Source organism: Pelophylax lessonae (genome assembly GCF_965119305.1).
Source record: "Pelophylax lessonae genome assembly, chromosome: 6".
NCBI lineage: Eukaryota > Metazoa > Chordata > Amphibia > Anura > Ranidae > Pelophylax > Pelophylax lessonae.
Genome location: NC_138773.1, coordinates 259,629,430 through 259,647,425, shown reverse-complemented (window position 1 = coordinate 259,647,425; position 17,996 = coordinate 259,629,430). Strand labels below are relative to the sequence as shown.

The following is a 17,996-nucleotide window of genomic DNA, read 5'->3' as shown; positions in this document are numbered from 1 at the left end:
GTGGGAGCCCGACTTCGTCACTTCTTACCAAATTGGATGACAAAATGCCAGGACCCTTGGGTCCTTTCTACCATCCGTTACGGTCACTTCTGGACATTCCAACAGCAACCACCTCGGGCGACTTACAAAAAGACGACACTACCATCATCCCCACAGAAGGCACAGGCCTTAAAGGACTTTCTAGTTTCACTTCAACTTCAACAAGCGGCGGTACCGGTACCCTATGGGGAACGCTTCACAGGTTTCTATTCAACCCTGTTCCTGGTGGAGAAGAAGACAGGGGGTTGGAGGCCGGTTATAGATTTGAAAGGTCTAAACCGCTATATTCATCTGGAAAGATTCAAGATGGAGTCCTTACAGACAATAATCCAAACAGTACAGCCTATGGATTGGTTGATATCTGTGGATCTGCAAGATGCCTACCTACACATTCCTATACTTCCCGCCTTCCAAAAATATCTAAGGTTCGCAGTAGGTCATGTCCACCTACAATTTCAAGCTCTGCCTTTCGGCCTGTGCACATCCCCAAGAGTCTTCACAAAGGTCTTGATATCGGCCCTTGCCCCCCTAAGGGAGAAAGGGTTAAGAGTATATCATTACCTGGACGATATCCTCCTCCTAGCCGACTGTCCACGGAAATTGATTCTCCACAGGGACATTCTACTACAAACCCTGAAGGATCTAGGGTGGTTAGTAAATCGGCAGAAGAGTCAACTATCTCCAACCCAGGTGATGGTATACTTAGGGGCAGAATTCAACACGGCCAGAGGCACGGTCTCTCTACCCCAAATGAAGGCAACAGCAATAATTCAAAAGACACTTCATGCCATAGGAAGGGACTACATGTCAGCTTCACAATGTATGAGTCTGATCGGCTCAATGTCTTCCTGCATCCCTCTAGTGCCATGGTCACATTGGCACCTGAGGTTCTTTCAGTCGGGATTCCTGTCCCAGTGGCGCACACGTCAACTCTCGCAAACGATCCAGATAACATCGATAATGCGCAGAGGCCTTCATTGGTGGACAGATCCGGAGAATCTCGCCAAACCTCACCATCTGGGTTCTCATTCCTGGACCATGATCACATCGGATGCGAGCAGCCAGGGATGGGGAGCGCATTGCAAAACAATACAGATTCAGGGGAGATGGTCCTTTCCGGTGAAAGACTTGGTTTCCAACATTCTAGAGCTGAGGGCGGCATTCATGGCACTAACCTCACTAGCTCCTCAGGTGAGGGCGCAGAGGGTCCTACTACGCCTAGACAACAGGGCAGCGGTTTCATACATCCAGAAGCAGGGAGGGACCCGCAGCAGGACCCTCCTGAGGGAAGTAGAGCCCATTATGATCTGGGCAGAAAGGAATCTGGTGGCCCTCAGAGCAGCCTATCTACCAGGCAGATTGAACACAGTGGCGGATCATTTATCAAGAGACTTCGAGGACGCCAACGAATGGGCAATACATCCGCACATTTTTCAGCAGATCCTCAGCCTATGGGATCTCCCACAAGTGGATCTATTCGCAACTCCAGAGAACTCCAAGCTCCCGAGTTTCTTCTCACGTCTCCCTTACCCGCAAGCGGAGGAAGTGGATGCTCTGTCCTGCCCATGGCGGTTCACGACAGGCTACGCCTTTCCACCACGTCCCCTAATTCACAGGTTCTTACTGAGATTGACGAGGGAACCAGTACAGATACTGGCAATCCTTCCGTATTGGCCGAAGAGGCCTTGGTTTCCATTGGCCCTACGCATGAGCGTATGCTCCCCGATCAAGATTCCTCCCTTTCCTCACCTACTATCACAGGGGGGGAGGTTCCATCCAAGACCACAGACTCTGAACCTTCGAATATGGCTGTTGAGAGGAGGCGGTTTGAATCCTTAGGATGCTCCCAGCAAGTCATCAATACTCTCCTCAAAGCCAGAAAGCCAGCAACCAATTCCGTATATGCTAAGATCTGGAATAGGTTTGTGTCCTACGCGGAAACAGAAGAATTTGATCCCATCACGCCTTCTGTTTCAAACGTATTGGCCTTCCTTCAGTCTGGCCTAGACAGGGGTCTCGGCTTGAGTACACTTAAAGTTCAGGTGTCAGCGATTTCAGCGGCAACCAGCATCAGATGGGCAGATAATCCGCTGGTAATCACCTTTCTCAGAGGAGTTCTTAAGATTCGTCCTCCAAGTAGAAGTCCCTTTCCTCAGTGGGACCTTCCTCTGATTCTGGAGATGCTGTCCAAACACCCTTTTGTGCCGGTGGAACAAATTTCGCTATGGAACCTGACTTTGAAGACAGTTTTTCTAGTGGCGATCACGTCCGGCAAAAGAATTTCAGACTTGCACTCCCTGGGAATAGGGGAGGAGCATATATCGTTTTTCCCTGACAGGGTGGAGCTACGGCCTCTTCGAGGTTTCACTCCGAAAGTGACTACGCCAGACAACTTAAGTGAACCATGGGCATTACCAGTCTTCTCAGATTCGTGTCAGGAACTAGATGTTCCCAAGATACTAAAAGCCTATCTGGAAATGACAGCAGCCTTCAGGAATTCGGAAAAGCTTTTCGTGATTCCTTGGGGTAAAAACAGAGGAAAGGAAGCCTCAAAAAGGACCTTGGCATCCTGGGTAGTCAAGACCATTCAAAAAGCCTATACTGCACAAAACATGGATGTTCCTTCCAGAGTGAACGCACACTCAACAAGAGCAGTGTCAACTTCATGGGCAACGAGAGCAAACGTCTCATTGGAGACAATATGCAGGGCGGCGTCTTGGTCGTCACAGCACACGTTTCTCAGACACTATAGAGTTGATCCAGGGGCTCTAACGACAGTTGAATTTGGAAGACGAGTTGTTCAAGCAGCAATGTCTTTGTCTAATTAAACTTTATTTTTTGATTAAGCATTATCCCACCCGTGTAAGCTAGTTATTTATCACTAGTATGCTGCCATGGAGGCACCAGGAAAACGGAAAATTGTATCATACTTACCGTAATTTTCCTTTCCTGGTGCCTATCCATGGCAGCATACGATCCCTCCCTCGGTTTTCCTATTTACGGAGAATGATGGGGGGGGCTATACCTTTTAATTTATGCTATTCACTGATCCTGAAGGTGGAGTCGAGGCGGAGCTCTATCACTAGTATGCTGCCATGGATAGGCACCAGGAAAGGAAAATTACGGTAAGTATGATACAATTTTCCGTTTTCTCAGCTCTAGAAGGCAGGAGGCAGAGATCTAATGTCACATCCTGCACAGCAAAGAGAGAAGAGCTGAGTCTAATCTGAGACCTGGAAGGAATGGACACACCCTCCTCTACACAATCTCATAGAGAAACATGTATAACTGAGGCTGTTATAGATGTGCTGGAGGGGGGCATCTCCTAAAATTGCTTGGTGTCATGTTAGTGTAGTGCACACAATTTGCACTACATAATCGCACCTGAAATTGCATCAAATTTACATTTCACTAGTGTGAATCAGGCCTGAAAAATATACACATGCAGCACCATCCTAGTTAGGTGCTAGAAGAGAGTATAGTTTTGGGGTCTTTCTACTAACCAGGAAGATTGCCCCGAAAATGTATAGTGCTCTCTCCCTACCAGGGAGCAGGATCTATTGATAGGGTCTGCTCGTGGTTTTCAGGTGCAGCTCAGCTTGTCTCAATGTTTCACATTGGTGCAAAAAGGAGGGATATTGGACAGTGGGAGGAAACCTGATAAATGAGGGCATAGGCATTGTTACAGAGGAAAGTGCCTCATTGCATGCTGGGTGACTATATAAATGCCAGGGACCTGGAAGGAATGGACACACCCTCCTCTACACAATCTCATAGGGAAACATGCATAGCTGAGGCTGTCAATCACCTGCTGTGTGCTGGAAGGGGAGAATCTCCTTAGATTGCTTGGTGTCAAGTTAGACGATTAGAAGTGACCCATGCAGATAGCAGAGGGAGGCGATATCAGACAGGAACCACACTAGGTGCTTTGGATTGAGGCAAATACATACTATAAAGGGATAAGCTGTGTTTATTTTTCATTCCAGATGTTTACAACCACTTTAAGGGTACGCAGTTAGGTTACATCAAGAAATACAAAAATACCAGTAGACTGATTCTAGGCAGACCATGGACAGAAATATGTTAGGATCAGTGCAGGTTTAAGCCCCGTACACACGTACCGATTGCCGGCCGTAAATATTCGGCCGACGACCGATCGGCCGATTGTAGGCTTGTTAGTATGATGCTTCCGACAACCGGCAGCGCATTTTCGGCCGAACAGAATCTGTCGTGCAGGCATTAAAACTTTTGTATGCCGACACCAGAACGGCCGATTGTTCGACAGTCAGTACAGATTTTGGCCGACAGACAGCAGATTTGCAAGACTGGGCATGCTCAGAAAAGAAAATAAACAAGGAAAGTTAACCATCACATGGCATCACTTCTGCAGTCGGCTGTTGTTGGCCGACAAAATTCGTGTGCAGTCTTTTGCAGTTTTCAACAGACACGACAGCCCTGGACAAAAGACGGCCGATCGTTCGGCCGACGATCGGTACGTGTGTACGGGGCTTTACTCTTACTGGAGGAGGTCTATTAGGTGTTTGATGGCTTATTTGATGTCAAATATAGGTCAAAAAGATGAAAATGCACTTTCTGATTACTAGGAGACATTTTTGTACTTGCCATGGAAGCCTGCTGGTCAAGATGTGTCCAGCCTTGGTTGAAGAGTTATAAGACTCTCAGGAGATTAGTGAAAATATATCTTATGGCCTTCCCTTCAATTGTACAGGGACAGTTCCAGAACACATGTACATATTAACCACTTTACCACCGGAGGATTTTGCTGTCTTCCGTCCAGGCCACTTTTTGCGATTCGGCGCTGTGCGACTTTAACTGACAATTGCGCGGTCGTGCGACGCCGTACCCAAACGAAATTTACGTCCTTTTTTTCCCACAAACAGAGCTTTCTTTTGGTGGTATTTGATCACCTGTGCGATTTTTACTTTTTGCGCTATAAACAAAAAAAGAGCGTTTATTTTGAAAAAATAACAATATTTTTCACATTTTTTTATATGAAATTCCCCCCAAAAAAATGTAAAAATCAAATTTTTTTTAAATTTTTGGCCAATTTGTTTTCTGCTACCTATGTTTGGTAAAAAAAATCACAATAAGCGTATTTTGATTGGTTTGCGCAAAAGTTATTGCGTTTACTAACTAAGGGAAAGATTTCTGTCATTTTTGGTGTTTTTTTTTTAACGCGTAATGGCGGTGATCTGCGATTTTTTTTGCGGGACTGCGACATTGCGGCGGACAGATCGGACCCTTGACTGACATTTTTGACACTTTTGGGGGTACCAGTGACATTTCTACAGTAATCAGTGCTATATATATGCACTGTTACTGTAAAAATGACACTGGCAGAGAAGGGGTTAATTTTATTGGAGAGGGAGGGGTTAATGTATGCCTGGTGCTTACTGACGTGTGGGGGGGGAGGTGACTGTGTGACAGAAGGACAGATCGGATGTCCAGCTATGCTGAACACTCCGATCTGTCAGTCCCTGTCACTATGGAGATCCGCCCGCTGTGTTTACACACAGCGGGCGGATCTCCAGACTCGATCCCCGACGATCGGGGCAGAGCAGCGACAATCGCCGCTGCTCCTCCGCTGGCCCGACTCCCGCTGTGAATGAACACAGCGGGAGCGAGCCTCCGGCGACGCGCGAGCGCCGCCCACAAGGGGCGGAGTCCAGCGACGTAGGTCTACGTCGCTGGACGGGATCGCGGCACTTTGCCGCAGTAGCCTCCATGTGAGCGGAGGTAAAGTGGTTAAGGATCCTAGGATGTTTCCTACATGTAAATCTTCCTGTAGCTTCCACTGAGGTAGCCAAAGACTGTCATAGTGTATCTGCTCTCCTTCACGCCTTGGGGTTGATTTACTACACGCAAATTGATTCTTTTTTACTTTGCAAGGGAAATTGCATTTTGCAAGGGAATTTCTCCCAGAGCTTATTGAATGGAAACATGTAGTAAAGTTACCTAATCATGTTCAAGGAAAATATAAAAACAGTTTTTGCTTTCGCATGATTGGATGATGGAAGTCAGCATAGCCTTACCTCTTTCACTAAGGCCTGGGGATAATTCCCTTGCAAAATCCAACTCTCCTTGCAAAGTGAACACCCTGTTTGCCTTTAATGGTCAACCCCACTGGAAAATTCAGTGAATGCTTCAAATTTAAGGCCTGTAAAGCCCCAGCACTTATTGTCCAACTCCACTTTTTACCACATTGAAAATCACCACCTTCTTTGTATAGATTGAGTTTATTGGATGAATGAATTCACTGAGTTTTCTGTGAATAGGCCTATTTACTACTTTAAAATTGGCTGAATGAGGTTCCATTTAACCAAAAATACTTAAAGGTAAATGTCAAAATTGATAAATTGGGGATTTCTGCTAACAAACTAAACTGGTGAATGAACATTTAGGCCTGGTTCACACTGGTGCGATTTCTGATGCGACTTGAGTGTCACAGAATCACATGACAAGGAAAATCATATGGTTTTCAATGTTGCCCATTCACATCATTGAGACTTAGTTTGGTTCCTGCACTACTGAAGTGCAATTCAAGTGCATTTTTGGCACCACAGATTTCAATGAAAATGCACAGAAATCACATGGACATGCGATTCTGATGCAATTTGGAAATTTCATTTTTTAACCCTCAACTCACCTCCCAGGCAAATGCTTGGTCCCTCAAGAAAGTAGCAGTAGTAGTAGTTGTAGTAGTATGGGCCCAAGGCATAAAATAGCATAAAAAAATGTACAGGAGTAAAATCGCACCAAAATTGCACACAATTTGCACTACATAATCGCACCTGAAATTGCAACAAAATCGCATTGCACTAGTGTGAATCAGGCCTGAAAAATATAAACATGCAGCATCATCTTAGGTAGGTGCTAAAAGAGAGTATAGTTTTTGGGTCTTTCTGCTTCCCAGGAAGATTGCCAGCTTAATTTATAGTGCTCTCTGCCTACCAATGAGCAGGATCTATTGATAGGGTCTGCTCATGGTGCAGCTCAGCTTGTCTGAATGTTTCACACTGGTGCAATAGGGAGGGATATTGGACAGTGGGAGGAAACCTGATAAATGAGGGCACAGGCATTGTTACATCCCTGGCGATTGGCAGAGGAAAGTGCCTCATTGCATGCCGGGTGACTGTATAAATGCCAGGGGCACATGTGCTTGGGTTCTTTGGCTGGAGAGCGGGGTCCCGGAGGGAGGGGGCAGCTGCCCCTCTTCTGTAGAAGTTGCCATGAATGCCTTGGATGGTCGACCTAAGGGCCTGAAAGTCAGAGAGAAGCTGAACTCAGAGGTCCTGCAGAGCTGACTGGAAGGGAGACACTAGGAACGATCTGTTTCTACCTACTGTGAGTACATATCTGTGTCATGGGGCCTGTTTTGTGAGGGCCATTCCTTCAGATAGAAGGGTCAGTAGACCAGTATTAGTCATGGTGGATGGGGGATGCTAGAGAGTCATGGGGATGCTAGAGAGTGTCCTGAAGATAATGTAGTTGCATCAAGTCTGCTGCTAAAGAGAGCAAGAAGACTTAATTCTTCCATACAATAGCAGTATGGCAAAAGCCGTGTCTGCTTCCACAACTAATCTGGTGAGGCAAAGTGAGAATTGTCCTCATCTACAGTGAATAGCAGTGGCGGCTGGTGCTCAAAATTTTTTGGGGGGGGGCGCAAACAGAAAAATGTAATAGGCATTGCTTTGCGGCAAAAAACGCTGTAAAAAATTGCGTGACTTTGAGGTCCCAAAAGTGTGAAAGGGGCCTTCAGTAAGTAAGGTATAGTGTGCCCCCTTTCAATGCAGAGAGACCAGCGTGCCCCCTTTCAATGCAGAGTGACCAGCGTGCCCCCTTTCAATGCACAGTGACCAGCGTGCCCCCTAATAATGCACAGTGACCAGCGTACATGCCCCCAATGCAGTGACCAGCGTACATGCCCCCAATGCAGTGACCAGCGTACATGCCCCCAATGCAGTGACCAGCGTACATGCCCCCAATGCAGTGACCAGCGTACATGCCCCCAATGCAGTGACCAGCATACATGCCCCAATGCAGTGACCAGCATACATGCCCCCAATGCAGTGACCAGCATACATGCCCCCAATGCAGAGTACATGCCCCCAATGCAGAGATCAGCGTGCGTGCCCCCAATGTAGTGACCAGCATACATGCCCCCAATGCAGTGACCAGCGTACATGCCCCCAATGCAGAGATCAGCGTGCGTGCCCCCAATGCAGTGACAAGCATACATGCCCCCAATGTAGTGACCAGCATACATGCCCCCAATGCAGAGTACATGCCCCCAATGCAGAGATCAGCGTGCATGCCCCCAATGTAGTGACCAGCATACATGTCCCCAATGCAGAGATCAGCGTGCTTGCCCCCTTACGTACCTGGAGCAGCAGCGGCGGAGGGCGGCTTCTTTTCAGTCCCGGTGACTGGCGGCGCGTCTCCACGAGTCCTTCCAGCAGCAGCCGCGGCGGGCGGCTTTTTCTGAGTCCCGGTGACCGGCGGCGCGTCCTAACGAGTCCTTCTGGTCCCACCTCCTCCTCGGCCAATGGCAAGGGGTTTGCCTTGCGACCAATCAGGAAGCGCGTATCAGACTCACTTCCTGATTGGCCAGGAGGAGGATCAGTGTGACAATAGCAAATTTTCATTCGCTATTGTCACACAATGGGTGGGCTCGGGACGCACTGCTCTGCGCCCCGAGTCCACCCTTTGCATCGCCCTATTAGAGCCTCTGGCTCTAATCAGGTGATGCAAAAAAAAATAAATCCCATTGAACTCCATGCGTCCGATTAGGGGGCCGGACGCATGGATGGGAGGGCGGCGCCCCTGCGCCCTCTGTACACCGGCCGCCACTGGTGAATAGTTTAGTTGAAGTATCCAACTATTCCCTTCTCCCATCCAAGTTCCACAATAAATATAAAAAACAAAATACCCTGGACTGTTTATTGAGTAACGAGCAAACAGGAGTAAAAAAAAAACGCCAGCAACTGTGTGTAGGTAATCAGAGGAAGGCCTAAGAAGTCAACACACAGCAAGCCCTACAGGCATAGTGCTACACTCATGGGAAATGTTCCCCAAACAAGTAATAAAATTGCAGGAAAAAATGACTGAACCCTTCATAGGTAGCCACATAGACTCACCTTCTGCCTCTCCTTCTCTGATAAGGGCTGTTTGGTGTTTTCATTTTCTACATTATGAAAAAGAACTTCATGTTTCTTAGTATGATCCATAAGCTTCTTTTTAATCTAAAGAAAATACAAAGTAATAAAGGTAGACTGCAGCTGATTTTGAATATTAACAAGTCAGGTCATCCAAAATTACAATTCCATATACCTTCAGGGACAGTGTCCCTGCAAAGGGACCCCCCCAGCCCCTCCCCCCCCCCCTATACCAGTGCCCCTTGCTACTTTATGCTCCTCAGAAGCCAGCACTGAAAAGACTGGTGGCAATGACCCCGAAAAGTGGTGATGTCACTTGTCTGGTCATATGATAGTACTCTGGGGTTAGGGTTTGGCTGCTTAACCTGAGAACTGTCACTTTTATCTGGACATTGTCCTGTTGAGCTAACCAGCTCTAGTTTTCATCTAGCACTTATACTGTGATGCTGGTTACTATGCTAGTTAAATGCCTATATTTGCTGATGTTCTTCTCTTCACAATAACCCTGAACTCAGACAAACATTCACTAGTGCATGCCTTGCCCTGCCTCAAAGCTCACTGAGCTACAAGATCTGTGGAATAACACAGAATACTGCATCAAGAAGCAGAAGTCTAGTCAAGAAGCAGTGTGAGAGTCCAGGTAAATCTGGCTGCATTAGATTACTATACATCCAGATGAAAGAGGTTGCTAGTAAAAAAAGAAAAAAAATTCCTTTAACATAGTGCTTGTGCTGTCTAATTTGTGCCTTTCTATGCTGTAAAAAACCTGGTTGATCCTGCCCGTTCCTGTGTCCCCTATGTGAACTGACCACGGTAATCATGGCTACTGATTCATGATACCGTGGTCAGTTTACGTGCCTCCGTCATCTCTCTGTGTTAGAGTCTCTCCTCTCTACCTCTCACTCCCTACCTGCCTGTCAGTTCCTAGTGTGTGAGCGATCTTCAAACCCGCCCCTTCTCTACCCTCCTGCCACTATTAGTAGCTGACAGTAAAGTCAGTGAATAGAATTACTGCCACCCCTCTGTTATAACAAGGCATAATACACAGTGTCAATGTTTTTTAAAAATTAAGCCGCTAAATGCCTTAGTTCAAAAGCAGCTGGGCGGACTGACCTCCTGCCGCTCTCCTCCCCCGATCTAAGTTATACAGCAGGAGGGGCTGAGCGGGTAACACAGTGATCATGTGACCCCTCCCCGGCTGACGTCAGAAGGGTTTCTCAGCCGCTTCTTTTCCTTCAGTATTGTACTGTATTGTAATTGTACTGTCTCTCTTTTTATTATAAAGTGCTGCACAAACTGTTTGTGCTATACAAGTACTGTATTATAATATTAATAATAATAATAATAATAGTAGTAGAGGGTCTGATTTCAGCATAATTCCATTGTTTCCTAGTCAGCAATTGCAGTCCACCTATTGATTGTACTTACTACTTAGACATTTAGATCAATAAAGCTTTATACCTGACAATGCAACGACTGTCCTTTCCTTACCCTGCATCCTGAGCATTACATAAAACAGTGGTTCTCAATTCCGGTCCTCGGGACCCACTAACAGGCCAGATTTTAAGTATTACCTTGGGGGATGCAGACTAGAATACTGCAATCACTGAGCAGCAAATGAGATCACCTGTGATGTAATTTAGTTATCTTGCAAACCTGGCCTGTTGGTGGGTCCCGAGGACCGGAGTTGAGAACCACTGACATAAAACAGGAAATACCTTGATCTGTTGTTTCCAGTTGTTTAGCACAGCATTTGCGGCCTTGTCAACTTCGTTATCTAGCTTGGAGGGGAGAAAAATGGATTCATTAGTACAGGCTTTTATTTTTTGGAAAACCTTTAACATTTCTCGTCAGGTCCTTGGGGGCCAAAAGACAAATCTGTGATTAGGAAGGCTGGGTTTTGTATTGTTTATGAGTAAGCTAGCACAGGCAAGGCTTTATAAGGCATGGGGGGGGGGGATTTACTAAGGCTGATGCAAGCTAAAATTGGAAGCTGGTTGGTTACTATGCACAGCTGCACCAGACTGTGTGCAGCAGCTTTAGTAAATCTCTTGAGTTATACGCAGTCACCAAGAGCATCCCATTAGCAATCAACCTCCAGTGCTCTACATGTGAAGTCTGACTGCTGTGCATACCAACCGTTGGAATATGCTCATTGTTTTTAGTTTTGTCTGTCATCATACATGCACATATTAATATATACCAATGATCAGAATGCTCACAAGAGCAATAAACTAAGGTAGTGGTCTCCAAAACATGCGATACAGGCTGTATGCAGCACTGTGCTAGCCTTTATCTGGCCCTTGGGGTGCTTTTTCTCCTACTGATACAAACAATGAAGCACTATTCCTCCCACTGACACCAATGATGGGGCACTAACTCTCCCAATGACACCAAAAATTGTGCATAATTCCTCCCACTAACACCAACAATTGGGCACAATTCCTCTCACTGACACCGATTGGACATAATTCTCCCCACTGACACCGATTGGGCATAGTTCCTTTCACTGACACCGATTGGGCATAGTTCCTTTCACTGACACCGATTGGGCATAGTTCCTTTCACTGACACCGATTGGGCATAGTTCCTTTCACTGACACCGATTGGGCATAGTTCCTTTCACTGACACCGATTGGGCATAGTTCCTTTCACTGACACCGATTGGGCATAGTTCCTCCAACTGACGCCAACAATGAGGCACTATTCCTCCCAATAATACAAATGATGGGGCACTTTTCCTACCACTGACCCAATGGATGGGGCACCATTCCTTTCATTGGCACCAATGATAGGACGCTATTCCTTCTCCTACTGACCACTGGTGTTGAGTATTTTTTTTTATTTCCACTGACTACTAAGCCCACTGACTTCATGGACACTGAGGTATTTTCTACTTCTGGGAGACCACAGTCCAGCCCCCTAAAGTCTGAAGGATAGTAAACCAGACTTGTCTAAAAAGTTTGGAAATTATTAGGATATTTTCTCTCCAGGTTGAATGGTATTCATTCATTAAAAAAAGAGTGTTCAGGAAAACAACATATTATGGCCACTAGATGGAGCTGATGATCAAAATAAATATCAAAAAACATAAATATTATCAATAGAAGTATTTATTACTTATGATCAACAACTATGTCTAGTGGTCATAATGGTGTTTTCTAGATTCACTCTATTTTGTATGAGTGGATAACATTTGACCTGGAGAAAAAAAAAATAGCCTTATAACTATAGATATTTTTCCCCCATTCACACAGAACAAATGTACATGCGTTTTGATGAATAGCTCTGCAAATTTTTTATAACTACAAACCTTGGGGGTTAATTTACTAAAACTGGAGAGAGCAAAATCTGGGGAAGCTTTGCATAGAAACCAATCGGCTACCAGTTTTTTTTTTTATTTTTTTTTAAACAACAAACATGTTATACTTACCTCCTCTGTGCAGTTGGTTTTGCACAGAGCAGCCCTGATCCTCCTCTTCTCGGGTCCCTCGTTGCTGCTCCTGGCCCCTCCCTCCTGTTGAGTGCCCCCACAGCAAACAACTTACTATGGGGCACCCGGCCAAGCTACAGCTCCATGTGTCCATTCAGACACGGAACTGCCATTCGGCCCCACCCCCCCCTCTCCTAATTGGCTAATTGACTTTTTGATTAACAGCTACGGGAACCAATGGCGCCGCGGCTGTGTCCCAGCCAATCAGGAGGGAGAGCCCCCAATGGCTGAGGGACTCCTGGACATCGCTGGACAAAGAAGTACCTCAGGTAAGTATTAGGGGGTGCTGGGGGGGGGGGGGCTGCTACACCCAGAAGGTTTTTTATCTTAATGCAAAGAATGCATTAAGATTAAAAAAAACCTTCTGACTTTACAACTCCTTTAACCACCTCAATACTAGGCACTTAAACCCCCTTCCTTCCCAGACCAATTTTCAGCTTTTAGAGCTGTTGCAATTTGAATGACAATTGCGCGGTCATGCAACATTGTACCTAAACCAAATTTATGTCATTTTTTCCCCACAAATAGAGCTTTCTTTTGGTGGTATTTGATCACCGCCAGGTTTTTTCTTTTTTGGTGCACAAATAAAAAAAGACTGAAAAGTTTGAAAAAAAAAAAAAGATTTTTTGTTTAGGTTATAAAATTTTGTAAATAGATATGTTTTTTCCTGCACTGATGAGCACTGATGATGCCGCACTGACAGGCACTGATGAGGAGACACTGATGGGGTGGCACTGATGGGGTGGCACTGATGGGGTGGCACTGATATGCAGCACTGATGGGCACTGATAGGTAGCACTGATATGCAGCACTGATGGGCACTGATATGTGGCACTGATAGATAGCACTGATATGCAGCATTGGTGGGCACTGATAGGCAGCGCTGATGGGCACTGATAGGCAGCACTGATGGGCACTGATTGGCGGCACTGATGGGCACTGATAGGTGGCACTGTTGGGCGGCACTGATCGGCACTGATGGGCGGCACTGATCGGCACTGATGGGGGGCACTGATGGGCACTGATAGGCAGCACTGGTGGGCAATAATGGGCACTGGTGGGCGGCACTGATAGATGGCAATAACGGCACTGGTGGGCAGCACTGATAGATGGCATTGGTTGGCAGCACTGATAGGGAGGGCACTGGGGGGCTCTCTGAGCCCTGTTTGCCATCCCTGGTGGCCATGGTTGGCATCCCTGGTGGTCATGGGTGGGCATCCCTGGTGGCTCTAGTGGCACCCCCCCCCCAGGGCTGCACTGGTAATCAATGTTCTGATTACCAGCACAGACCCCCCCCTGTGATCAGTGAGTAATTAGAAATACTCACTGATCACCCCCGCTGCAGCACAGATCATCCCTCTTCTCCTCACTGACAGGATCTGTCAGGAGGAGAAGAGATCGAAGCCGTTACAACGGCTCTATTTACATTACATGACGGCTGTGATTGGACACAGCCGTCATGTGATCAGGAGGGTCAATCACAGGGCCCTCCTGCCGAATGATGTTGCTCTGTGTCCGAGGGACACAGACACATCGAGATCGCGCCGCTGCGCGTGTCCGCGGCAGCGTGATCTCTCTCCTTCTGAAGGACGTTCCGGAACGTCCGATCAGAAGGAGGAGACTCCCACCCGGCCGTATATGTACAATGGCCCGGGTGGGAGGTGGTTAATTGAACAAGCTGAAGTTAGAAGCTGATTGGCTATCATGCACAGCTGCACCAGAGTTTGCACTCTCGAATTTTAGTAAATCAATCCCTTGGAGTGAAATAATACTGAAAGCCCAGTTTATTTTCTTTTAGCATGAGAAAAATAGAAAAGGGAAAGGTTTTATTACCAAAAATGTAAAGCAATTATAAATCAAATTTACTATTACTGAATAGGCAATAAAATATTTTTGTAGTTATAGTAAATCCTGGATGGATGGGGTTCTTTAATGTTGGTTTCTTTGCGATTTAGAAATATGTTTGAAGTTGTCTATGGAGTAAATGGTTGTAATGTCAGGAGATGGCCCTGGCTATGAATCTCAGTGTGTGGGAAGAAGGGGGAGAGGCTGGAATGAAAAATGATGTCTTTAGCGCTAGTCACAACATTTCTTAACAAATATACAATTCAAGGCTATAAATGTAGCACAGTTGCTTACCTTTTTCCGTCTCTTGTCATGTTCCTCTAAGATTTGATTTGTTGGCTTGATGGCATCTTGTTGCATAGCCGTGCCAAGTTTTCTAAATACAAAGAGCAAAAATTCTGCTAAATATACTCATTCGCCAAATTTTTAAAGTTGAACCAAGGCAAACTGCTAAATAAACTGATAAAATACATATCGGGAATCAGTTTTACCCACCAAACAATTTACATTCCTGTCCATTCACTACTGGGATTTACACAGCTCTACTGCACTTCAAAGCCATGTGTAGCTGGGCAGGAGACCTGACTTTTCTCTGCTGCAGTTCAGTAATACTATTGTAGATTTGGAAGAAGATGAGTGGGATTTTTACTGCGCTTATAATGGACAAAAATTGACTTTATTCATAAAAACGTAATACATTTATATAATAAATATAATACAGCAGTAAAAAGATTAAAAATGAATAACAGATCAACTATTAACATCATCTTGTTATCCTTATTTTCACGGCAGTACAGAAGTAGAAACTCACAACATGTTTTGCCCAACAGGGCTTCTTCAGGGGAAAGTAACTGCCAGTATTCTGAGAAATGTGTTCCAAAAATAAACAAATATACTGTACATAACGCCTCGAACAGTGACATAACAGGGATGTGGTGCTGATAGGTTGTTATCCTTTACCCACACTACTACATAAAATATTATTGCAGGTCCGGTCCTCTTCCCACCCCAGCCCCTGACTAGACATTGAAAAGAGAAGCAGTAGACTAATGAGCTCATCTCTGTCACTTTTCTCTCCTCCTACCAGAATGCTTTTCCTGCTACCAGACTAAGCTCCGCTGAACAAGGGACAGATACCATATCAAATTCAGGTACTTACACGAGATTTATTTGTAATGGTTGCATAGATCATTGTGTGTAGGAGTGCATTGTATGCCCCATATGCAGAGTTGTATAAAGTAATTGAAACCCATACTTGAGTAAAAGTATAAGTGCTCGATCAAAAAGTGACTTGAGTAGAAGTGGAAGTGCTCAATCAAAAAGTGACTTGAGTAGAAGTACTAAAGTATTCAACATTTTTTGTACTTAAGTATTGCAAGTAGTTTTTTAAAAAATGTTGCTACTCAAGTACTGAGAGTAAAAGTACAAGTACTGTGTTATGTAGTTATTAAAGAAAGAAGTCAAAAGTTTGAACATCATATTGTTTTTTATTATTTCAAATGCAGCTTTTATTTATACATTCGTATGCGCTGATAATACACATGTTTTGAGCTTCATGAAACCTGCCATCTACTGTTCTGGCAGTGGTAATTTTTATAATTGTAACGAGTAACTATGCAGCACAAAAAATAAAATATCGGAGTAGAAGTATTGAAATCATCGAAAAAATGTAGTGAAGTGGAAGTAGGAGAAAAAAATTCTACTCCAGGAAAGTACAGATACCGCCTTTCGGTACTTAAGTACAGTAGTGAAGTAGTTCTACTTAGTTTCTATACATCTCTGCCCATATGTAATAATACCTTGAGATTTGTACTTACTTGTGTACTTCAGCTGTTGCCTTCATTTCATCAGCAGCACAAGCCCAGGCACTATTAATGCAACTAAATAAGATAATTATAATTAATTGCAGTTATTCACACAACATTTCATTTATCAGCTCCCTCAGTCTTATTTTGCCCAGGAACACAATTCCATCATCTGGAAATGATACTAAGGCAAACTATAGATGATGTGATTTTCTTTCCTGCAACCTGTTTGATTCCCCCATCAACAAAGTCAGTGTTGATGGGGGCATCTCTCCCGCAGCGCTCCCTGTCAGCAGAACACAATGATTACTGCTAGCAGCTATAGCCACCGGCAGCAATTGCATGCAAAAAAAAAAAAATCTGACAGGCTAGTTGTACTGAAGTTGATTGATGATCAACTTTATTAGAACCAGCCGGCCCAGAGATAGATCATATCTTGGCTGGTCCCTGCTGAACCGGCCCAAATTCAATCCCTCCATGGCTGGCTTATGGCTGGATACCTAGAAGCCTTAACTACATTACTCATCATCTTAGGCTAAACCCTCAAGAATCAATGTACGAAAGATGAGGTGATAAAGTTGACATAAATTCCAACAAAATATTTCTGGTATTTGAAACTTACAGTGTATATAAAACATGGCATCTCTTTTTTTTTCTCTCTTGCATACACTACTGATCAGTCAAATTCAGAAAATGATACTTCTTGCATTTCGATGAATTTGAAGAGGTTCTTCAACCTCTAAACAAAAATTTAGAAGACAGCAGCAAATACTGTACCTGCTGACTTAACACACATTTACCTGTCCCAGGATCCAGCGATGTCCACACCCGAGCCGCCTCTTCGGGTTCAGGTGCCGGCATCCTTTGGGCAGCCGACTGCAACTCCTTGCGGCTCCACTGCACATGTGCAAGCCACGCTGCGCCCCTTGATTGGTCCTGCAGTCTCCTGGGACCTGTGACGTGTCCCCAGATGCTGCGGGGGGAAGGAGGGGGGGTCAGATTTCTGCTTCAATCGCCACAGCGATCTGACCAGGAGGTTGGAGCGGGTAGTAGTCAAAAAAAGACATTCCCAAATAATGGAGAGGAGGGAGGGATGAGGAGGAAAAGTGGAAGTTCCCCTTTTGGGTAAAGTTTGGCTTTAAGGATGTATTCATGAATACAGTACTGCATCATTTATTTTCAAATCTCCCAGGAGTTCAGATGAACTGCAGGCACAAATATGTTCATTTAATCGACTTATACTGTGGCAGTCCCGCGAAACGACGTACCTGTCGTGGGGACAGAACGACAGTCTGCCAATGTAAACACGGCAGACTGCTGTTCTGTCACTAATGAACACAGGGATCCTGTGTTCCTCCTATTTAGGAACACAGGTCTCTGTGTTCATCCAGCAAGCCCATCCTCCACACAGTTAGAAAGCACCCCCTATGGACACATTTAACCCTTTGATCGCCCCTGGTGTTAATCCCTTCCCTGCCAGTGTCATTATTACAGTAACAGTGCATATTTTTAGCACGGATTACTGTAGTAATGTCACTGGTCCCCTCAAAAGTGTCAAAAGTTTCAGTTAGATGTCCGATCTGTCCGCGGCAATGTTGCAGCCCCGCTAAAAATCGCAGATCGCCTCCATCTCTAGTA

General features: G+C 45.3%; 1 protein-coding gene across 1 annotated transcript in view; it reads right to left on the bottom strand.

The window, feature by feature from the left end:
- The window catches only part of LOC309559243 (nostrin-like), a 118,289-nt gene that overhangs the window by 59,670 nt on the left and 40,623 nt on the right, over positions 1-17,996 (bottom strand). Inside the window, exons 5-8 of the mRNA XM_082262462.1 lie at positions 16,371-16,433; positions 14,848-14,929; positions 10,934-10,996; positions 9,198-9,302 (exon numbers count right to left, since the gene is read on the bottom strand). Coding sequence (XP_082118588.1) covers positions 9,198-9,302; positions 10,934-10,996; positions 14,848-14,929; positions 16,371-16,433 — 313 coding nt within the window. The remainder of the gene's footprint in view (positions 1-9,197; positions 9,303-10,933; positions 10,997-14,847; positions 14,930-16,370; positions 16,434-17,996) is intronic.